At 48.1% G+C, this 24,208-nt stretch overlaps 1 protein-coding gene across 4 annotated transcripts in view; it reads left to right on the top strand.

Annotated features, from left to right (window-relative positions):
- ITIH5 (inter-alpha-trypsin inhibitor heavy chain 5) overlaps positions 1-21,212 on the top strand; it is an 83,215-nt gene extending 62,003 nt beyond the window's left edge. Inside the window, exons 9-15 of one of the 4 annotated variants that reach the window (XM_073801526.1) lie at positions 1,341-1,650; positions 2,676-3,232; positions 6,045-6,098; positions 8,085-8,201; positions 8,921-9,298; positions 10,866-11,171; positions 20,482-21,212. In XM_073801526.1, the coding sequence (XP_073657627.1) occupies positions 1,341-1,650; positions 2,676-3,232; positions 6,045-6,098; positions 8,085-8,201; positions 8,921-9,298; positions 10,866-11,155 (1,706 nt within the window). In that variant the 3' untranslated portion in view covers positions 11,156-11,171; positions 20,482-21,212. The other 3 variants (XM_073801527.1, XM_033852339.2, XM_033852340.2) reach the window with 3 other exon arrangements.
- Positions 21,213-24,208: the final 2,996 nt, after the last annotated feature.

Below are 24,208 nucleotides of genomic sequence, written 5' to 3'. Positions count from 1 at the left end.
GCGTGAAACTAGGCTGGGCATTCAGAAAGGCAAGTGAGTGAACCCAAAGAAACGTTAAATACTGTTTCAGCTGTAACTTTCCCTTACGTTCGGGCCATGTGTACATCTTAGAACGAATTATCAATGTGTTTGCACAGTCACAGTCATATGTATTTTAGCCAGAAATTCTGGAGGATGGGAGGCAGTGGGGAAAATTGTCTGGTTCACTCAAATATGGTACATTTTGCAGGGAGATAAAAATCACTCCAGTCAGGGGGATGGATTGCGGTGATGGGTACACAGCTTCATAAATTTACTAAAAATCATTAATTGTGTGCTTAAAAGGGGTGAAATTTTTGGGACTTCCCTGGTGGTCCAGTGGTTAAGAATCTGCACTTCCTGTGCAGGGGGCATGGGATGGATATCTGGTTGGGGAACTAAGATCCTGCATACCCATGCAGCTCGGCAAAAAAAGAAAAAAATCCCTAGCGACCAAAATGCGTGACATTTTTGGTACGTCAATAAGGCCATTAAAAAAAACCCCAGTGGAGTCAGAAAAAGGAAGTACATATTCACGGCGGCAGTAAGAACTCTCAGTTTTTCTTGGCGATGGTAGAACAGCAGCAGCAGAGTTGAATGAAGTTCTCAGCTAATCCAGAAACCTCACGTTAGTTGGCAGTTTTGACTTCCACCAGCCATCCGTCTCTCCATCCCCCAAGCAAAATACCTGTCCAGCACCTCCCACAGACACTGTCCCCTGACTTTAATCAGAGCTGCGATGACAAGCGTGTCTGAATTAGAAACGGCAGGGGTAGGAGGTGTAAACTCGAAAGCCTTCGCTTGGTGGGGTCCTAAGAAGCAGGGGTGATCCTGAAGGGGCAGGAAGCAGGAAAGACGACAGCAATAAAAAAAAAAAAAAGTGAGTGCTTTAACCAGCATCCTCCAGCCCCAGGACACAAGTGAGGTCACCGCGATGGTCTCCGCATCGCCACCTCCTCGTTCTGTGCCGTTCCCTTCCCTCTGGGACGCTTGCTTTCTCTGAATTCCTGCACCCAGCACCCTCCTTCCCTTTCCAAAGTGATTCTCCAAAAAGGAGGTAGAAACCGTTCGTGCTAAGGGAGTGGAGACGCCTAAGCTGAGATGCCATCAGACACCTTCAGGACAAGGTTATATAATTCTCTGCTGTTCCTAGTCATTTGCCAAGTTTCTAGCAGTCTTTGTGACATGGAGTCACCCCAGGAATGCAGGTGGCTGCTTTCCCCACGCGTCACTGCTGCAGGTGCCCGTGAGGGGCCCGAGAAGGTGTGTCCAGGTAAAGGAGGTGGCGAGGCTCCTCAGGTGTCCTGTTCTATGTCCTGCAGGCACGGATATTAACGGGGCCCTGCAGAGGGGCATCAGGCTTCTCAATGACTTCGTGGCCCACAACGACATCGAGGACCGCAGCGTGTCCCTGGTCATCTTCCTGACAGACGGGAAGCCCACCGCCGGGGAGACCCACACCCCGAAGATCCTCAACAACACCAGGGAGGCCGCCCGGGGCCGGGTCTGCATCTTCACCGTGGGCATCGGGGCCGACGTGGACTTCAAGCTGCTGGAGATGCTGTCCCTGGAGAACTGTGGGCTCACACGGCACGTCCACGAGGACCACGACGCCCGCGCCCAGCTCATCGGGTCCGTGGGTCTGTCTGTGTCCTCGGGGCGGGGGGCAGGCTCAGCGGGAGGCTCGGACGTGAGGACGGACCCCGAGTCTGATCATCACTCCTTTCATGGGAGACATCGCCATGGGTCTTGAAACTGGGTGGATCTGGGTTCACGTTCTGGTCCTGCCTTGTGACTTGAGGCTTTAAGACTGTCTGTGCCTTGGTCTCCCCAACTGTGAAGTGAGGATTCTGGTCAGATGATAGAATTTAAGGAGAAAACCTACGTGAAGTATTGGCAGGACGGCTTTCACAGGTTAGGTGTTCTGTTAGCTCTTATGGTTATAACTGTCTTCCTGACACTTCAGAGCACTTCCTCATCTCAAGACGCACCTCAGAGATACTGCAGGTCAGTTCCAGCGATAAAGCAAATATTGCAATAAAGCGAGTCCCACAGGTGGATTGCTTTAACAGTGCACGTAAAAGCTATGTTTACATCACACTGTAGTCTATTAAGCATGCAATAGTGTCATGTACGTACCTTAATTGAAAAATACTTTATTGCTAAAAAATGCTATCATCTGACAATGCAGGATTGCCACAAACCTTCATTTTGCAAAAAAATGCTAGGTCTTTGAAGTGCAATAAAACAATTTATGCCTGTATTTACTCTAATTCCACCCTGAGAGGGAGGTGGGATAGGTAGCGTCAGCTCCACCTTGCCTGCTAGTTACAATGATCGTGTTTTTATGTTGAAGCACAATGGGCAGTTGAAAGTGGTCGCTGACTGTGCTATGTTCTGGGGTGAAAAGGAAACCAGGATTTAAGTCTGGCAAACGGCGAGGGAGCTTGTGAGATAGTGAGTTCTCCGTCACCAATGGTGTTCGAGCTACAGCCGCACGGCCTCCTGTCTGAGATGTTCTGCTGGGTGGAATGTTGGACTTGGTTGCTTCTAAGATCAGATTCGCCCCCCCAAGACAGCCTGTGATTTCCTCTGGGACGTGACCTGCCTGCAGCTAGTGCAGGCCCCGATCCTCCCTCTCTGTTCCTCCTCTCCAGGTTCTACGATGAGATCAGGACCCCGCTCCTCTCGGACATCCGCGTGGATTATCCAGCCGGCTTGGTAGAGCACGCCACCAGGACCCTGTTCCCCAACTACTTCAACGGCTCCGAGATCATCATCGCGGGGAAGCTGGTGGACAAGGAGATGGACCGCTTGCACGTGGAGGTCACGGCCAGCAACAGTAAGAAGTTTGTCGTACTCAAGAAGGACGTGCCTGTGGAACCCCGGAGGATGGGGAACGACGTCCCGGGGAGCCCCAGGCCCAAGGGGGGTGGCCAGGAGGACCCGAACCACCTGGAGCGTCTCTGGAGCTACCTGACCCTGAAGGAGCTGCTGAGTTCCTGGCTGCAGAGTGATGAGCAGCCCGAGAGGGAGCGGCTGAGGCAGGAGGTACAGGCTCTGGCCTTGAACCATCGCTTCCTCGCTCCGTTCACCTCCATGACGCTCAAGTCAGCACCGCGGACAGAGACCCCGGAGGACGCCTACGGCACGTCGGCGGCCACAGGGCCCGAAACGGTGATGCAGAGCCTGAGGGGCGCCCACCTGCAGCCAGGTAAGGGCACTCTCGGGATGGCCCTTCTGTCTCCTTTTCAGGCCAAGGTCGTCTGTTTTACTTTCTCGTATTATAAATCTTATAAACAATGTTCTCTACCTGCAGCTCCTAGCCTTCAGAGAGTGCCTTAGCTTATGTTTGTGTTGTTATAAACCATGGATCTCTATAGAGAAATTCGAGAAAGTCAAGCCAGTCTATCGATAAATCATCAATATTGAGTGCCTCCCGTGAGCCAGGCACTATTGGAGGCACAGGGATGAACAGACAAGTAAACAAATACTCATTTTTAAATGCCTTTCTATAGTTTAAGTACTTCAATTATGTCATACGCTTGATATTATTTTCCTGAGAAAACAAAATATTTTATTTTATAGATAAAATGAAATTTTATTATATATTTTATTTACTCATAGTTTATTAATTTTACTTATAATTTTCTAAATTAAAGTTTTATTTTTTTAAATTTTAATGATTTTGTTTAGAATTAAATAAAATTAATAAAATTTTATTTTATTATAGATATTATTATATAGGAGGAACTAAATTCTGGATTCTCAGGAGAATCCAGAGTTTAAACAGAAATTCTTATTATCTGTCTCAGTGCCATTTGTCAGGGGGAAATTAGTAGCACCAGGAATGGGAAAAGGACAGGAAAAGTAATCCAACCAAAGCAGAGGGTTATATTCTCAGTAAAATCTGTTTATGGAAAACAGCACTTTTTTATGTGTGACATTTTTCTTAACTTCCTGTCAGGTGCACACGCCCTAAGGTGAGGGAACTGACATTAACCCTGGGCCTCATTTGATCCTCATATCCTCAACTCTGAGATCACCTGGGCATGGTAGGGAGAGCACACGGTTAGGATCCAGACAGAGTTTCAGCTCACAGCTCCTCCCAGCCAGCTGTGTGGCTTGGGGCAGGTTTCTGAACGTCTCTGAGCTTCCATTCCCTCACCTGTAAAATGTAGATAGTAATCTCTTCCCTGAAAGGTTGTTGCAAGGATTAAAGGTGTAGATGCCTTGGTGTATACTAAGTGTTCTACACATGTGAGATACCCTTTCCCATGAGGAGTGTAGAACTAGAAATCTATTGAAAAGTTCAGACCTGATGTAGGGGTGAAAAATGATATGTTGCCTTTTTAGAAAGAGTGGAACTTGTCTTGGCAAAACTAGTACAATATTTGTTCTGATGAAAAGGATGAAAAGTAAGTTGCATGATGTTGTTACGTCACGCTACAAGATCCATGCCACATCCAGGGAAGATGGCTTTTTGAGTAACATCTTGATTCAGTGTCAGCAACTCAAATCTCAACAGCTTCAGGAGAGAGCAAACTCAAATGACACGAGACTCAGAGGGCCAAGAACACAGATGAGGGAATAACTGACTGATCGCTCAGAAGGCTTGCTAGACATAGGATTTCCCTGAAGATGATTTTTTAGTTTTAATTTTATGATTTTTTTGAGTGTCGGTGACAATTTAAGCCAACTCAAAGCAGCCGTTCAGACTGAGATGTCGTTCCGCCTTCGTGGTCAGTCTGATTCTGTCTGTGTCTGGCTGACCAGGGACCAGTTGGAGAAGGGAGCGCTTAAAAAACATTGAGGGCTTCCCTGGTGGCGCAGTGGTTGGGAGTCTGCCTGCCGATGCAGGGGATGTGGGTTCCTGCCCCGGTCCGGGAAGATCCCACATGCCACAGAGCGGCTGGGCCCGTGAGCCATGGCCGCTGAGCCTGCGCGTCTGGAGCCTGTGCTCCCCAACGGGAGAGGCCACAACAGTGAGAGGCCCGCGTACCGCAAAAAAACAAAACAAAAAACATTGAGATACTGTGATCTTCATTTTCTGGGGGGGCAAAAATCAGTTAAGAGGAGCATAATCTTAATACAGACAATTTGAAATAAGATATTAATTTTATTTTATTGACAGAAAGTAATTTACTTTTAGGTTATTCTTTAATTGAGTGTTTATTTTTGCCTGCTGCTTTGTGAATTGTACTTACACACATGGCTATAGACCTGGATTATCGCGTTATCTTTTTCTTTTACATTCTTGTATATTTTCGGTTGTTTTAAATTGCTATTTTGCAAAAAACACATAACGTAACATTTCCCATCATAACCATTTTTTCCATTCTTTCTTTTTAACTGAAGTATACTTGCTTTACAGTGTTGCATTAATTTTTGCTGTACAGAAAGTGATTCAGTTATATTCTTTTTTTGTAATATTCTTTCCCATTATGGTTTATCAGAGAATACTGAATATAGTTCTCTGTGCTATACATTAGGGCTTTGTTGTTTATCCATTCTCTATATACAAGCTTACATCTGCTAACCTCAACCTCCCACTCCATCCCTCCCCCAACCCCCTCCCCCCGGCAACCACCAGTCAGTTCTCTATATCGTAACCATTTTTAAGTGTGTAGTTCAGTAGTGTCAAGTATATTCCCATCGTTATGAAACAGATCTCCAGAACTTTTTCATCTTGCAAACCTGAAACTCTGTCCCCATTAAACAACTTTGCTTCCCCCCTCCCCCCATAACTATACCTTAAGAATGATAGAATATTTTCTCCTATTATATACACAGAAATCACAGACAAGAAGAATATTATCTAATTTATAGAGGAATAAAATAGTTACGCCGCGTCGTTTACACCTTCGCTTTGTGTTGCGAGGCCAAGAGCTTCCTTTAAAAGAGATGTGTTTAACTTGTCACAAACGTATCTGAGAGCTGTACTTGACTCCTCTCAGCCCTCTGTACCTCTCACTTCCTCCTCTTTAATGAATAACGGTGGTGGATCTCTTCCTTCTCCTCTCCAGGACCTGCTCTCAAGAAACCATACAACCCAAGGATTAAAGTCTCCAAAACCTCAGGTAAAGGAAAGAATGTGCTGGTGTCTGATTCGAGAGTTGAAATGTTTAGGAAGCGGATGACCAGGAATTTCCCGAAGCCAGTTAGAACATCAGCTCATAGGACGAGATGTGAGGACCCATATTTATTTAGTGCAAACCGGCAGCATGGGGCAGTTCTCAAAACCAGGATCGTCATTAAACCATCACATAAACCCCATGGGTAACACAGTCCTGAGGAGCCTGGCAGGAGCCCTGATAGAAGGGTGGATGGACAGAGCTACACATGAGTCACGATTGAGCTGGAAAGACGTTTGTTTTTAGAGATTTGAAGTATGCTCGCTTCTAACTTCTGGTGTTACAAATATCTGTGACACTGCAAGGTTTTTAAACATTATTATTTTATTATTTTCATGATCCTTGGCTTTAGAAGGGAAGACCAGATTACAATACCCTAAAATTTCCCTTGGCCATATTCCTGGGATTATAATAAAAATCTGGATGGAATAAGGACACAAGGGCTGGGTTTTATTCTTCAGATGTACACATCTGCCTTTGTAAGTCTTTCTTATTGCCTTGCTGCCGACGTGCTGGGCGTCCAGGTTCACGTAGCCCAGGACAACCTGGAGATTAGCTCTGGGGAGAGGAAACACATGGTCTCCAGTGGGTAGCGTGTTGTTCCTTTGAACACACATGCTTTATGGAATGCAGGAAAACTTTGCTGTTGGATGCAGCATGGAGTAATGACTTCCAGACCTCTCCTCTCTTTTTCAGAGCAGGCAGCATCTTTCCTTATAAAGGGATTTGGAAGATTTGAGGAGAAAGAATATGGTATGAGCACAAGAAACTCTCAGAGAACTGTCACGTAGTTATATTCGTACCCACAGAGTGCCAAAAATACGGACTTTTATCTTTAACGGGTGTTATTTTTTTCATCTACAAAAGACCCGTACCTTGTATTTCTTTATGAAGTTGCCATTCACTGGGTGCTTGAGGCACTTTACAGTGAGTTGAACCAGATTCTTCCAAAGGCCCTTCTGAGTCACGCTGGGGACAGAGAGGGTGTTTCAGCAGTTCCAAGAACATTGATTGGCTTGTAGCTTGAAAACACTTGAACTCCTGGCGCCTACCCCCCACCATATACAAATGCGTATACATATATGTACACGTGAAGTAGAGAGGAATTCGGGAACACGTTGTGTTTGGTGTACAAATTAGAGAGAAACTAATGCTCCAATCTCGCGAGAAAAGAGAACTGACGTAAACTCTTGGGAAATATTTTGTCTGTACAGTAAGAGGCAAGACTGTTCATCTTTAGCAGAGGCAAAAATGAGGAGAATGGGTAAGGAACAGGGGCCAGCTAAACTCTGTGGTCTTATCCGCAGACACAAATTTGAGAGCAGTAAAGGCAGTAGGACCCAGAGGAGGGATTGCCACTGTCATCGCTGGCTGCACCACCTGACCTCCCGTTGACTCTGTGTCCTTTACTTCTCACCAGCCCTAAACGGGGCTTGGTCATTACTACTCATGCAAGGGCCGTGTCCATCTGGTGCTGTGAATGACTCAAGGGCCAAGGCACTCTGGTCACAGGACAGGAAGTTCTCATCCCCATCTCTTCACTGGGGAGGGCAAAGGGGGAAGAAAGTGATTAGCGGAAGCCGCACAGGGAATTGAAGAATGTGAGCTCAGTGGTCGTGGGGAGTGTAGGGTGATGCCCCGCTTCCCTCTGAAGTTCAGTTGTCTCTGTTTGACTGCAGTGTGGTGACAGGAGCATCATATTTGAATTTAGGGGACCTGCATTCAAATATTTACTTTCCACGAACTGACTGCGTAACTGGTGCATCCCTTCACCTCCCAGCCACCTTCCTCGCGTAGACAAGGGGGATCCGTTGTTGACAGGGTTAAGTCAGTAACTCATGAGGAAATAGAAGAAGGGTGCTTACACAGAGAAGGTGCCCAATAAATGTCTTTTCTTTCTTTTTCTCTTCCGTTCTCATCCTGTTCTGGCAGCGGATGGAGACCCCCATTTTGTTGTGGATTTCCCCTTGAGCAACCTCACGGTCTGTTTCAACATCGATGGACAGCCCGGGCACATCCTGAGGCTGGTCTCTGATCATGCGGACTCTGGTGAGTTCTGCCTAGAAAGTGAAAGAACTTGAGTTTGGGGAGTGAAAAAAAAAACCCTAATCTTTGCATTCTACCCCCCTGCTCAGTGGTGTCCCAGGGTCTCCAAATCAGGAGCAATGGAAACTGATGGGTAAGAAATACCGTGTCAGGGCCACACAAGAGTTTGGGGAACTATAACCAGACACTGGAATGAAAGGAGACAAACATGTCAACCCCCTTTTTTAGAATTTTTATTTATTTACTTTTTTTTTCACTTTAAAATTTTTATTGGCATATAGTTGATTTACGATGTTGTGTTGGTTTCAGGTGTACAGCAAAGTGAATCAGTTACGCATATACATCTATCCACTCTTTATTTAGACTCTTCCCATATAGGTCATTACAGAGAATTGAGTAGAATTCCCTGTGCTATACAGCAGGTTCTTATTAGTTATCTAGTTTATATATAGTAGTGTGTATATGTCAACCCCCTTTTTATGATATTTTCCCCCAAACCTACATCAGCTTCTCCTACCCAGGACGTTGGTCAAAAATCACCCATACCTTCATGCATTCGTTCCTTCCTTCCTTCATTCAGTGGGCACTGAGTGGTCCCTACGTGTGAGCGGAAGTTCTTGGTTCTAGAGGTACAAGAGAGGAAGGAAATTCGGATGAGAAGCCCTCTTGTGAAAGTGGGGGTAGTTTTTCTAACCACTGCTCTCTTCCCCCCCGCCTTCAAGGCGTGACGGTGAACGGAGAGTTGATCGGGGCCCCCGCTCCCCCAAACGGCCACAAGAAACAGCGCACTTACTTCCGCACCATCACCATCCTCGTCAACAAGCCCGAGAGGTCCTACCTGGAGATCACGCCCACCAGAGTCATCGTGGATGGTGGGGACAGGCTGGTCCTCCCCTGCAACCAGAGCGCGGCCGTGGGGAGCCAGGGGCTGGAGGTGTCGGTGTCCGCCAATGCCAAGGTCACCATCGCCATCCAGGGCAACGTGGCCTTCGTCATCCTCCTCCACCTCTACAAAAAGCCAGCCCCCTACCAGCGAAACCACCTGGGCTTCTACGTCGCCAACGGCCAAGGCCTTTCTGGCAACTGCCATGGCCTGTTAGGTAGGTGGCTGCTCTCCACGCTGACTCACAGCACAGAATTCAGTTTCCCAAAACGAAGCTGATGCTGCCCGTGTCTTTACTTGGTTGAGAGTTTCCACAGGAATGTGGTCCTTATGAAGCTCATGAAAAGTCTATTTCTTTTTCTTTTTTCTTTTTTTTGGGCACATGGCCAATTTTTCTTTTTGCTTTTTTCAAATACAATTTTTAAAGGTTACACTCCATATACAGTTACTACAAAATACTGGCCGTATTCCCCGTGTTGTACAGCACATCCTTGAACCAGTCTTACACCAATAGTTTGTGCCTCCCACTCCCTTACCCCTCTCTTGCCCCTTCCCCCTCCCCGCTGGCAACCACTAGTTTGTTCTCTCTGTCTGTGACTCTGCTTTTTTTTTTTTGTTATATTCACTAGTTTGTTGTATTTTTTAGATCCCACATATATAAGTGATATCATATGGTATTTGTCTTTCTCTGGACGTATTTCACTTAGCATAATGCCCTCCAAGTCCATCCGTGTTGCTGCAAATGGCAAAATTTCACTCTTTTTCATGGCTGGGTAATATTCCACTGTGTACCACATCTTCTTTATCCACTCGTCAGTTGATGGACACTTAGGTTGCTTCTGTATCCTGGCAACGGTAAACAATGCTGCTGTGAACGTTGGGGTGCACATATCTTTTCGAATTAGTGTGAAAAGTATACTTCTTGCTTCCTGACACTTTTCTAGAATAGGAATGGGCTTATAAACTAATTCGCACAGGCCTTTGGGGAAGGGGAGCAAAGAAATGAGGAGCCCTTCTCTCCAGGTCTGGTTCTTTACTCTCAGGGAGAGGATGCAGACACATCCCATGGCCCAGCACCAAGTGGAAGATGCATGGCCCCTCCCGGGCGGCGCCCCCATGGCTGGGAGCCTCGGGCAGCTCACTCTGCCTGGCTTCCCTCCACGTGCAATTTCATGTGGGCGCTTTTCCCACAAGTAAAGAGGGAGCCTCTGCCAGGGCTCAGATTCCCTGGCACTCGAGAGGGATGCGTCTCTACGCAGCTTGCCTGGGAAGCTCCGCTCCCAGACGCAGACTGCTGTCCCTTCGGCCTTGGTAGTGCCCTCACTCGACCTGGAGGATTCTGACCCTGCTTTCCACACCCTCCGCCCAGTGCACACCCACTAAGTGCACACATGGAAGGGGTCCTCCAGAGGGAGGAGAGCGGGGAAGACCGGACCCTTCTTCCCTTGTTATTTGCCCCCATCTCATCCTCCCATCTCAGTAGGAGACTGGGCATCTCTTTTTGTGGGTTGGGCATCTTGCCCGTGGTAGCTTCCAGAAGTGGAGGCCACTACCAATACACTCAGGTCTCTCCTCCCCACACCCTCCCCAGACACTGGAAAAGGTGGAGCAGCTCTGGGAGACTCCAGCCGAGGACCACAGTCACTGCTCTGGTGTTATGCATCCCCTTCCTCTGGGTCACACCCGTGCATTTGCTGGCCATCGGTGCCCGAACTGAAGTTAGATTTTGTTCAAACACGTTGCTCGCACTTGACCTAGACCTGACGTCTCTTTTGTCCTCTCAGGTCAGTTCCTGAACCAGGAGGCCAGACTCACCGGGCTCGGCAGGAGCCCTGCCCATCCTTCCGTCCCTGAGACAGGTGAGAGGTCTGAGGCCGTCCTCGAGGTAAAAGGACACCAGGTCCCAGTGGTGTGGAAGCAGAGGAAAATCTACAACGGGGAAGAGCAGGTGGACTGCTGGTTTGCCCGGAACAACGCCGCCAACCTGATTGACGGGGAGTATAAAGACTACCTGGCGGCCCATCCTTTTGACTCCGAGACCACCTTTGGCCCAGGCACATCCCGGGGACTCTGACGCCAGCAGCCGTAAGGCAAGAGCGTGTGACAGGGAAACGTCTTCGGGGACCCCGTGGTGTGGTTCTTGTCGCTTGGCAGGTAGCCGCCGCCCAGGACTCCCCCCTGGTGGCGGGGAGGTCTAACCTCTGCTTGAGCAAAGGGTGGGGTCAGGACGTTGAAGCAAGAATGGGATTTCCTGCTCTTCCCCTCCCCCTCCCCCATCTCCAGTAGAGAACAGTGGTGGCACCAAAGGGACCAGTCACAGCTAAAAGCAAGTCTCTATCTTATACCCGCTGGCTTGTCCATCTCACTGCCTAGCACAAGGTGACTCTGATGAAGGAAGGTGGCCATCAGGTCTGTTTTCTCTGTGGAAATGGCCAGGCTTGGGCACTCTGCTTTTCGCCTTATACTAATGCATAGGCATCTCTCCTCCTAGCCCGCTGCGTTCTCCGGGTGTGCGGCCAACCTCTGCCTCAGGGGAACCTCTCCTTGGGCCCAGGCCACGCGTCATGAAATAGCACGTAGATTTGATCACTGTAAACCGTTCGGTCTTTTCTTAGGAGAGGATTTTCTTCTACTGTGATGTCTTGCCCTTGAAAATTTGTTTTCGTTTTTTAAAAATTGACTCAAAATAGAGACTCTGCATCCCAGATACCGGTATTTTTCTAAAGGGCTTTGTAAATCACTTAACTTCGCTGTTGGAGATTCTCCTATTTATTCCAGAAAGCTGAGCGCTTCTAATAAACAGGGCAGCCCACGTGGGTGTATTTCACTGGCCTGTCTCAGTGCTGCAGCGTCGGCCAGCAGCGTGATGAATCTTTCACTCGGCTCTTCAGCCTTGGTCCTGATTCCGACCTGATTTGCTCTCGGTCCCCCAGGAGGTGATAAATTAGGCTCTTGCAGAACTGGGATGGGGAGGTATTGGCAGCACAGAGCCGACCTACAGGAACCAAACTGCATGTTCCCAGCAGGAAGTGCGGACATGCTCACAGATCTAAGGAGCCCTCCCACATCCCAGACATGCGAGGCCAGGAAGTCAGCGTGAGCAAGAGGCTTTGGACAAATCTGATTCCATCAGGGAGGGGTTAAAATCAGGGGTCAGGGTGGTGTCAAAAGTCAATGACTGTCACTCCTCATGGTGGAACCTGTGAAGCCCGTCACATTATCAAGGGGAAGGGAGGTTGATGGTGGTCTTGAGACCTCCTCTCTCCCCCTCCTTCCCGGCTTTTTGCTGGACCACGGGAGGTTCAGTAAGCCTGACCCTCACTGCGGTCAGGACGCAGATGGACATGGGGGGCACTGGAGCCGAACAGCAGGGAAAGGAAGGTTTGGGTCAGAGACATGGAATATTTTGACGTGAGACCGAATGAAATAAAAGCTTTTGTGCCGGCTTCATGGAACGTTTCTTCCAGTAGGGAGTCACTCTAGAACTTTCATGCCATGTGGAAGCAGACAGCACTAGGAGAGAAATCAGAACTAAGAAAATTGTTTACCACCTTTGCCCTTGCCTTCCCGTTTTCCAGTGGGAAACATTTGAGCAGCAAAATGACATCCACATGTTTTTGTGGACCAAGTGGCTGCAGGAGTTCAAGTTAGTGCCTGGGCCATCGGGGGTGGGGGTAGGGGGGCGGGACCGGTTGTGTCTCAGAGTCTCCGTCTCTCTCCACCTTGGGAACCCACCAGACCAGGGCCGGCAGCTGTGTTATTTTTGACTCAACTCTGCTGCCTGTTTTCATGCCAGCAGTGTGAATGCACAGGCCCAGGCTGCTGACAGCTGCTTCCATATTTCAGAGGGAAAGGAGGAGCCGGAGCTGGGCTGGCCAGGACCTGGGCAGGCTCTGCGGGGACTTTCCTGTTACATAGACCTCGGGCCCAACTGGGCAGAGATCCCTGCAGCCACGATGCCAGCCCATTGTGTTAGCGCCTGGAGCCGGGATCTGTGTTCCAGGTGTGGCCTCAAAGCTGCAGACAGGGCTTCCCTGGTGGCGCAGTGGTTGAGAGTCCACCTGCCGATTCAGGGGACACGGGTTCGTGCCCCAGTCCGGGAAGATCCCACATGCCGCGGAGCGGCTGGGCCCGTGAGCCATGGCCGCTGAGCCTGCGCGTCCGGAGCCTGTGCTCCGCAACGGGAGAGGCCACAACAGTGAGAGGCCCGCGTACCGCAAAAAAAAAAAAAAAAAGAAAAAGCTGCAGACAGGAGGGTGTTACTACAGGACCAGATATTCCAACGGGGTGACCGTCCCTTACTCTCCTATTCAGAAAAAAAAAAAAAATGCACATTTTTAAAAGTATTAGGGATGAGCTTTTATTTTAGTGTTTTTACTTTAGACTCATCCCACTTTTCTTTCTCCTCCTTTTCAATTGTACATCTTTTTTTTTTTTTTTTTTCGCAAAAGGTATGTATCAGGGCATTTTCTGTTTTAGCCAGAGACTGTGAGATCTGTGGGCTCCAAACTCCACCCCAAGGTCATACTTCAGGTTTTTTTTTAAGTTGACTGAAAAATGTCATATTTTCGATTGGCCACACGTGTTGTGAATAGCAAGGTCTTTTTAAGTAAATGCAGCGGCAAGGAGGGATTCTCTTCTCAGGTGGGAAAACAGAGTCAGAGTGCAGTTGGGTGACTTCCCCCACATCATATAAAAGACTTAGAGCAGGGCCAGACTGAGCCTCCAGAGCTCACTGGTTAGCTTTGACACGATGTCACCGTATGGACAGCCGTTTATCTTCCTTGAGCATTTATAAAGAAGGTGGGGTCGGGGTTACGAAATGAGCAGTCGAATGAGGTTGAGAAGTACCTTGCAATTAGAGGGGATAAACCTCAGGTTACATCATCACTAATGTTAATGGGTCCTAACAAGTTGGCTGGCTGGGCTCTTCAGCAAGTCTCCACCCCTGGGACCCTAATCCACTCCCTCATCCGAAAAAGAGAGGCATCTCAATGGGTCGTCTTTAAGGGTCTCCTAATGTAAAGTTTCACCTTCCCCAAATAAAATGGGCTGAATGTTCTCTACCCACTCGTGCTAGGCGCTTTATCTTCTTCCGTTTGCCTTTTCAGTAGTTTATTAGTTCAGGATGGAGGGAGCGGGTGTTGGGAGAATAACCCATCCTGACCCTCCCTCACAGCTGGGCAGTGTGATGCGGGGCTCTGGGAATGGGAGAGAGCACCTCTGTTTCTGTGTGACATAACATTAGGTCTTTAATTGAATCATGTGTCCTCACGGGTGAATTAGGGACAGGATTCCTTTCTTTAAATGTATGTGTTGGCTGAGCTGAATGCTATGGACAGAATGTTTGTGTCCCCCCGAATTCATATGCTGAAAGCCCAAATTAAACTCCCAAGCTGATGGCATTAGGAGGTGGGGCCTTTGGGAGGTAATTCGGTCATGAGGGTGGAGTCCTTGTGATGGGATTAGTGCCCTTATAAGAGACCTGAGAGAGATGGTTTTTCTGTTCTCCACCCTGTGAACATGAGAAGAATGCCTTCTAAAATCAGGAAGTGAGCTTTCATTAGACACCAAGTCATCTGGCACCTTGATCTTGAATTTCCCAGCCTCCAGAACTGTGAGAAATCAATGTTTGTTGTGTAAGCCACACAGTCTGTGGTATTCTTGATATAGTAGCCTGAGCTGACTAAGACGCTGAATCATTCAAGATACGAATTCCTTTTCTTTTCTTCAAGCTACCCAGAATGTATACAAACAATGTTGTTATTTAATCTGGACTCTTGGATGGGAACCATTCACACATGTTCCAACTAAAATAAACAGCAAATAAAAGAACACAGCTAAGCAAATACTTAGAACTGTGACTTTAAATATTTATCTTAGTCAGTTTAAAATAATAAGTAGGGCACAAGATAGTTCACCTTCAACAGACATTTTCCTTCAACAAAAATTTGTAAGAGAATGACATCTAAAAACAAACAATACACTGGTATATATGTTTTGAGGGAAAACGGCTAGAGAGAATAAAACTTGTTCATTCTAACTGCACTGCTTGTTTGTAGGAATTTCTGAATTCCATAGAAATATATGTAAATGGAGCAAGTGAGTAATATTGAAAGAACCGTGTTAAAACAACACATTACTGGGACCCTGCTGTATGGCTCAGGGAACTCTACTCAGTGCTCTGTGGTGACCTAAATGGGAAGGAAATCCAAAAAAAAGAGGGGATATATGTATATGTATAGCTGATTCACTTTGCTGTACGGTAGAAACTAACACATTGTAAAGCACCTATACTTCAATAAAAATTAATTGAAAAAAAAAATAAAGTGACAGAGCCAGCAATAAAGCTAAAAAAAAAAAACCCAACACATTACTGTGTGGGACAGCCAACGTACAGCATGCATTTCTGACCTTTTATAAAACCGTCAAATTTGTAGAGAAGTCTTAAACCTCAGTCCCTTATTTTCTGGGGACTCGGGCATCCCAGAGCTTCTCTCACCTTCTTCTTGGGTCACTTGTTTCCCCACACTGACCATCACCTGGCTCGGTTCTTCCATTGGCACAGGGCATTTCTCTTGATTGTCATTCTGGCTTCTCTCTCTCCAGTTCCTGTGGTCAGGCCAGATCTTGCTTAGATGTTAGATCCTGAATTAGAACCAAAGCAGACCTGGAGCAGGAGTGAGAGAGACATCACTGGGAGGTTGTGTTAAAGAGAAAACTAGCCAACTCCTCATCTCAAGGGCATGAAGTCCACCTCTTCAGGCTTTGGCTTCTTCGTCTCTAATAAAGGGACTGGACGAGGTCATGTGCTCAGATCCCATGATCTTTATCTTCTGCCTGCACATGAAGATACGTCCTGAACGTCCTAAGTAATAAATGCAAAATGATTCAGTCAGTGACTCCAGTCTATTCTGGGATCCAGTGTTCCAGGCTTGGGGATTCAGAGGAAAACAAAGTTCCTGCCTCCATGGAGCCCACAGTTTAGAGCAGGAGATATGCAAAGATTGGAACAGAGTGTGAGAAATCCTGCCAGAGAACTCTGCAGAGGCCCAGCTGAAGGGAGGAAGGAGGTGGGGAGAACATTCCAAACGTGGAGAGTACTGAGCTGCAAGGAAGAAGTGCATATACAGAGGGACCCACGTGAAATATTTCTTCTGTAAGGTTAAGCAGCTGGGAACAGCTTAGGAATTGAAGCCATCGTCTTCATTCAGTTTCAATCAGTTTTGACCTGTGCCCTGTAGATTCGGGGGTTACTGTGAACCCACAGTGGATGACACTCAGTGAATCTGCAGGTTCCTGGCTCCCTGGACCCTTGCCTGGGTCTGTCTCCAGCCCCGCATCCATCACTTTTGTCCCCAGGTATGGAGAATGCATCGGGGAAGTCAGAGTGCCACAATGGGTCCATTCAACCAGCAGGGCTCCCGCAGGCATTTAGCAAAACTGAAATCTGTTTTCCTTGAAGTGCATTGGCCTCCATGGCTCCCGCCTTCTGCTTCAGCTTTCTAGACCACCTCACTCCGCAGCTTTCCCCAGCAATTCGCCTCCTCTCGTGCTGAGAAAACTGCAGAAGGAGCTCCCTCGCTTACTCTGTCTCATAGCATCTTTGTCCTGCTGCCTTCGGGGTATAACGGTCCACCTTCTTCCAGGCTCTATCCTTCCCACTCCATCTGGGCAGTTGCCTCAATGACTCCTCTTCTTTCTAGAATCTCCAGACTCTTACTCCCCAGAGGTTCTTTCCTCTTGGTTTTGGATACCCTTCCAGACGAGATCGGGCGTGTTCAGGGTGGTTCGTCCGTAGACTCGGACACCCTTCCAGAAGTCTCCTCCAGGCTGAAGCGCTCCTCCCTGGCCAGGCCCCTGGGGCTTCCATCTTTTCTTTCATTTCAGTGTCAGGCTTGTGCTAGTGGTCGGTGTTTGAACCCTCACTTTTTTTACCTCCTAGTCAGTTGCTTAAGTCATCAGATTCATCTTCTGTCTTTACCACGTTCATCAAACTGTGTCTCAGACGTCACATTACCATTTCTGACATCCAGTCCCAGCGATGGGTGTCTCCAGCCCCTACTACATGATACTTTTGGCCTCTTCCTCTTTTTTGAAATGTTGGATCCCTTTGCTTCTCTTACGAGATTAGAATTTTTTTTTCCTAGTCTCCTTTCCTGCATGTCTTTCCTCCTACCAACCTGTGGACATCCCCCAAGGTCATACTGGTCCTTTTTTTAAATTTTTTTTTTTTTTAGCCATGCCGTGTGGCTTGCAGGATCTCAGTTCCCCAACCAGGGATAGAACCCGTGCCCCCCTGCAGTGGAAGCGCAGACCTAACCACGGGACCACCAGGAAAGCCCCCATACTGCTCCTTTATACTCTCCACTCCCTCCACCTCACGGGCTCACCCACTTCACGGTCTCAGCATCTGGCTCTGCGTGGACTTGAGGACACTTCCCTTCCGTTATTCTGGCGTCACCTCAAACTCAGGAATAAAAGCAAACTTTCCATCTTCAAAGTCTCTGTATTTATATCAGAGGAATTTGGGATCTGGGAGGAAAGGAAGAAGTTCTAGCACCATCTTTTAAAATTTTTGTTGTTGCGTATAAACGTGGAAATGTGCGTGTGTGTGTGTGTGTGTGTGTGTGCGTGTGTGTGTGTTGGGTACATTTCCTAGGCCAACTCAAAATTAATTTTTATTGACACAAGACTTCTTCCTGAAATTTCTCTGTTAATCATATTATTTTCTCAAAACAACAGCTGTGTTTGTGTAAGCGAAAGACTGATGTCCTGACTGCTCACTGGGAATTTCTGGTTATATAAGAAGAAAATCACAGGTCCTAAGTTTATCGATGTGTCAATTAAATCATTTCATTGTACTACAAGTATGAAATGCATTGTAAATACATTTTAGTGTGCTTTTTTTTTTTTTTTTTTTCAGTACGCGGGTCTCTCACTGTTGTGGCCTCTCCCATTGCGGAGCACAGGCTCCGGACGCGCAGGCTCAGTGGCCATGGCTCATGGGCCCAGCCGCTCCACGGCATGTGGGATCTTCCCGGACCGGGGCACGAACCCATGTTCCCTGCATCGGCAGGTGGACTCTCAACCACTGCGCCACCAGGGAAGCCCTAGTGTGCTTTTTTGAAATGAATAAATTTTATTTGAAATGTATAGAGGCAATGTAGAAAATACAATACTGCAGATACTTGAGCGTGAATGAATGTCTGTATGGGAGACCTGCACCGTTGTCCCATCTGGGACATTTCCTACTGGAAGTCTGTTCAATCACTAGGCTCTTGCCTCCATGAAAGTAACATAAGCTCTCTAAGTGTTACAGAATGTTACAAAAGAAACAGACCTTTCCTGGGGAATGCAGAAACAGTATGTCTGAAGGCTCAGCTCCAACATAAAGTGTATTTGCTTTTGAAGAAGGCTAGAGTCCAGGAGTATTCTAGAAACTAAAAGTTCTCCTGTCTGACTTGGAGGCAAGTACATATCCTTTTGATCTCTTCATCGGCCTGGAAAACTAAATAACACTTTGAGACCTTGTGATGAAAACATAGGATAGAACTTTGTATACGATTGAAGGACAGGAACATTTTGAATTGTTCAGTGCAAATTTCCCAGAAGAGAAAATGCTTCAAAACAAGTACATTCACTTATTCATTCATTCGACTAATAGCGAGTGGGTGCGAACCACCGTGGAGGGGATAGAGGGGCCTCCCTAGCCCATCCTGGAGATACTGTTGTGTGTAATTACTTATAAACAGAGACAGCAGTGTGCCCTTAAAAAGTTCAGGAAAAAAACGTGGGTGGGAAGGGGTTTAAAAAGGAAGAGACTGCTTTCAGCCTGGGTGGAAGAGGTACTGGTATTTGATCTGGGTCCTACAGAACGGGTAAGGATAGGGGGGAAAACGTCTAGGAGTATTTTATATAATAACTTATTTATTCGTAATAAAAACACTATAAAGGAAAGGAAAATAAATTGTATAGAAGAACTAAAATTTCAGGGAGATGGAATGACCAGCCCTCATCACAGAGCTGACATCTGGCTTAGCCTGGATGCAGGGACTCTGCTCTTCTCATGACCCTGGCATGCTTTGGACAAAATAGAAGCAGCTTCCACAGTGATGGCTGTGATTGCTGGACACCGGATCCAGGATCCCACCTGTGTGTATCAGCTGAGCATCACAGGGCGAAGAAGTAAGGCTGGGGAAGGGGGCTCTCTTGCGTGTCCCTGAATGTTGGACTGCTTTTTTTTTTTTTAACATCTTTATTGGAGTATAACTGCTTTACAATGGTGTGTTAGTTTCTGCTTTATAACAAAGTGAATCAGCTATACATATACATATGTTCCCATATCTCTTCCCTCTTGCGTCTCCCTCCCACCCTCCCTATCCCACCCCTCTAGGTGGTCACAAAGCACTGAGCTGATCTCCCTGTGCTATGCAGCTGCTTCCCACTAGCTAGCTATTTTACGTTTGGTAGTGTATCTGTGTGTTGGACTGCTTTTTGCCACTGGTCTGGGCTCGAACTGGGCAGGGAATTCTGTGGGCTGGAGACACAGGACTGCGGCAAGTTCATCTTTCTCTCTCTTCCTTAGAAACGACATCCTAGGAAACATCTCCTAGTCGGTAGCTTCCTGAAACAAATCACCCTCCGTGCAAAGGACACAGAAACACATCTGGGGAGCTGGGGCAAGGAAAGCCCGCTGGGGAAGGGGGTCCCAACCCCCCACCCGGTTAAATACACAGAAATGGAGAGAGACAGAACTCACGTGCACATCTGGTGGCTTTTAAACGTCACTTGTGTTCCTTGGGAGAGGCACAGGCAATGCAGCTCTTGATGTGATTTTTTTTTTTTTTTTTTTGCGGTGCGCGGGCCTCTCACTGTTGTGGCCTCTCCCGTTGCGGAGCACAGGCTCCGGATGCGCAGGCTCAGCGGCCATGGCTCACGGGCCCAGCCGCTCCGCGGCATGTGGGATCTTCCCAGACCGGGGCACGAACCCGTGTCCCCTGCATCGGCAGGCGGACTCTCAACCACTGCGCCACCAGGGAAGGCCTCTTGATGTAATTAATGAGCCTCTGGCCGCACCCGGCAGAGAGAGACGGGCTGAGGAGGTGGAGGCGTCAGCAGCTTTCCTTTTTCTCTATCAGACGCTCAGCGCCGTGCTAGGGCGATGTGCCCTGGTTTCCACGGAGGCGGTGAGCAGGCTTGGTGGGGTGGAAGAAAGCAAAGAGCCGACACAGACCAAGATCAGGGTCCACAGGCCAAGGAGACTTAGTTCCCAGAGGCTGGAGAACAGGAGGATGGGAGGTGCTGGGAGGGCTCCCACTGCCCGAAGGTAAAATAACTTGAAAAGCAAGTCTCCTGGGTCCCTGCCAACCTCGTGCGCCCATCCTTTTGTCACCGCAGATCACGTGAGCCACGCACAATTGAAGGACGACCTGCCCATATTTAGAACCGGTGACAGATTCTGAGGTTCTACTGAGGTCCTGCTGGCACAGCCCTGGCTTCCGCACCCATGCAGCGTGGGTGCACTTTCCGACCCCTGCTCCCTCTTTCTTCCTTGCCGTTTGTCTGGGGTACCCTCGCCCCAGGGCCTGAGACCCACAGGGGAGTTTAGGTCCTATCACCTCTGATCTGCTTGCTCGTGTTTCCGCTCCAGGCACCGCAGTCTTGTTTGGAGGAAGAGTGAATGCGGGAGGGGCCGGGAGAAGTAAGGATGTAACTTCCCAATCATTAGGGAGCCAAAAGGGAGCGTGACAGTTCACAACATCTGGTTTTTTTCTTTTGTTTTACTTTTATGAATTTATTTCATAAACTCACATAAATTCACAAAGCAACATGTACAGGATGTTACTTGCCACTTTCTGGTAATAATAAAAACAAACACATAGACACTACGAAATGGCTTAAATGATTAAAATGTACACACTACTATATATAAAACAGATAACCAACAAGGACCTACCGTATAGCACAGGGAACTCTACTCAGTATCTTGTAATAACCTATCACTAAAGAGAAAGTAAAAAAAGAATATATATTTATATATGTATATATATAACTGAATCACTTTGCTGTACACCTGAAACTAATACAACATTGTAAATCAACTATTTCAATAAATTTTTAAAAAATAATTATAGTGAAATAATCAACTTGAAAAAAAAAGATATGGCCTAAATGGTCATCAGAAGACAGTCATTAAGGGCACATTAATACCACAGTTTATAGCTATTAAAGCTAGCTATGTATTATACAACGTGGAATACAGAAAGCTGTGTAACATGCATGAAATTCAAAACCAAGCTTCAGAAGAGCATGTACAGAATGACCCTCTGCTAGATCACAACCCCTTAATGTTCAACATCTTTGGAGTCACAGGCACTTCTGAGCACCTGACAAAATAGGACGTCTAAAATATGAGATCTCTCTCTCTCTTAAAAAAAAAAAAGCTAGCTCTCAGGATAATTCCTTACTAAAGCTGTCCAAAGCAGAAGCGCTCTTGCTGCTGTATTCAGGTGGCAAACCGCAGTCAAGCCTGAGTACCTAGTGCTATGACTTCAGCCTGCTTCACCCAGGATGGGTCCTTAAGTGACCCTCATTACCCTCGTCTGCTCCCGACTGACTGTCCCTTTAAGGGAGCAGAGCCTCATTCTAGGCACAATACTTAGAATTGTTGTCGTTGTTTTCTCCCACCAGCTCTTCAATTCCTTTCCTCTGCGGGACTTTCACATTTGGACTAAAGCAGTTCCCAAGCCCTCCCTGCAAGTTCAGGAGAGGCAAGCCCATTCTTTCTGGCTTCTGGGGTCACAGTGGAAGCTGAGACCTAGTGACCCGCCGATGACCACACAGTCTGGGCAGCCGGGTCTGCGTTATCACCCCTGGCAGAAGCCAGCGCCTGGGCGCCCCTCTGCCTGGGCAGCTAGGGTTTCTGCTGAATGGACGGCGGGAAAGCGGAGAAGAGCCGGGCGGCTTCAGCCGAGCCTGGGGTCCCAACACGGGCGGTCCCTGCTGGGGAAGAATGGGGCTTATTATGTGTGGAGGGGGCGGAGAGGTGTCAAGTGGAGAAAATGGTTGAAATCCAAGTGTCGGGGATGCTGGCAGCCCGGCGCCTGCTGTTAGACGGTCAGATGAACCCTGATAAACCCCGAGGCACTTTCCCCTCACCCAGCCTGTTCCCCTCCAGGCCCGGAAACTTTAGAATCACGTGACGAGCGAAGGGTCGGGGAGGGGTGGGGGAGATCGTCTGCTGGGATCCCAGGGAGGGGGCTTTCTGCATCACCAGGAGGTCAGCGAGAGGCTGACTGTGCTCAGGTCAGGCTGGCAGCACTGGTTTGCTGACATAATGGGGTCTGCAGGGGAAGGTGCATGGCCAGAGGGGCCCTGCTGTTGGGCCCCAGGCAGGGGCAAGGGGGAGGGGGGGGCAGCAGGGGGGCTCGAGTCCAGGAGGGCTGCCATGAAACCGCAGTGGTGGTGACCAGAGGCTGGGGACGGAGGACAGTGAGAAGCCCGCCTAAAAAACACGCCATGGGGCTTCCCTGGTGGCTCAGTGGTTGAGAGTCCACCTGCCAATGCAGGGGACACGGGTTCGTGCCCTGGTCCGGGAAGATCCCACATGCCGCGGGGCGGCTGGGCCCGTGAGCCATGGCCGCTGAGCCTGCGCGTCCGGAGCCTGTGCACCGCAACAGGAGAGGCCACGGCAGTGAGAGGCCCGCGCACCGCAAAAAAAAAAACAAAAACAAAAAAACACGCCATGGCTCCTGGAGATTGGGGTGTCCTCCCTGCTGGGTGGAACCCAAACTTGTGTGGTGGATCCCAGAAGCCTCAGCCTCTGTGCACAGCAATATGAATGTACCTAATGCCACTGAATTATACATTTGAAAAGTGGTCAAACATTGAACTACCATGTGATCCAGCAATCGCACTTCTGGGTATACGTCTGAAGGACATGAAATTATGATCTCGAAGAGATATGTGCAGCCCCCCACCCCCCATGTTCATATTATTCACAAAAGCCAAGAGCCAAGGTATGGAAAGACCCTACATGTTTGTCTGTGCAGGAATGGATAACGAAAATGTGGTACACACACACACACACACACACACACACACACACACACACACGGGAATACTATTCAGCCTCGAACAAGGAGGAAATCTTGTATTTGCACAACGTGGATGAACCTGGAGGGCATTATGCTGAGTGGAATAAGCCAGACAAAGAAAGACCAAAAAAAAAAGATTTCGTAGAAAGTAGAAAAGTGGTTGCCAGGGCCTGGGGTGGCAGGTGTGCCGGGGGAGTATAGGGAAGGGTTGATATAGGGGTACAAACTTTCAGCTATAAGATGAATAAAGTCTGAGGGTCTCATGTATAACGTGGTGCCTATAGCTGATAACACTGTATCATATAATTGAAATTTGCTGAGAGAGTGTTTAAAAAATGGTCAAAACGGGACTAGAACAGATATTTGTACTTTGAAGCATTATTTACAATAAACAAGAGACGCAAGCAACCCAAGTGTCCAGCAGTGGATGACTGGATGAGCAAAATGTGGTCCATCCATACAGCAGAATAAGATTCAGCCTTTAAAAAGGGCATCCTGGGGCTTCCCTGGTGGCGCAGTGGTTGGGAGTTCGCCTGCCGGTGCAGGGGACACGGGTTCGTGCCCTGGTCCGGGGGGATCCCACGTGCCGCGGAGCGGCTGGGCCCGTGAGCCGTGGCCGCTGAGCCTGCGCGTCCGGAGCCTGTGCTCCGCAGCGGGAGAGGCCACAACAGTGAAAGGCCCGCGTACAGAAAAAAAAAAAAAAAAGGGCATCCTGACACAGGCTACAACATGGATGAACCTGGAGGGCATTATGCTCAGTGAAATACACCAGCCACAAAAAGACAAATACTGCTTGAGTCCACTTATACGAGCTATGGAAAATAGTCAAAATCATAGAAAGAGGAAGTAGCACGGTGGTTACCGGGGGGTGGGGGAGGGGGAGGGGGAATGGCTGTTTCATGGATACAGTTTCCCATTTGCCAGAGGAAAATGTTAGGACTTCGCAACAATGTGAATGTACTGGGTGCCATGGAATTGTACACTTAAAAGAGATTAAGATGGTAAATTTCATGGTACTTTAAAAAATA

Source organism: Tursiops truncatus, chromosome 2 (assembly GCF_011762595.2).
Source record: "Tursiops truncatus isolate mTurTru1 chromosome 2, mTurTru1.mat.Y, whole genome shotgun sequence".
Lineage (NCBI taxonomy): Eukaryota > Metazoa > Chordata > Mammalia > Artiodactyla > Delphinidae > Tursiops > Tursiops truncatus.
The sequence above is the reverse complement of the archived record's forward strand: the minus strand, read 5'-3'. Positions and strand labels throughout refer to the sequence as shown.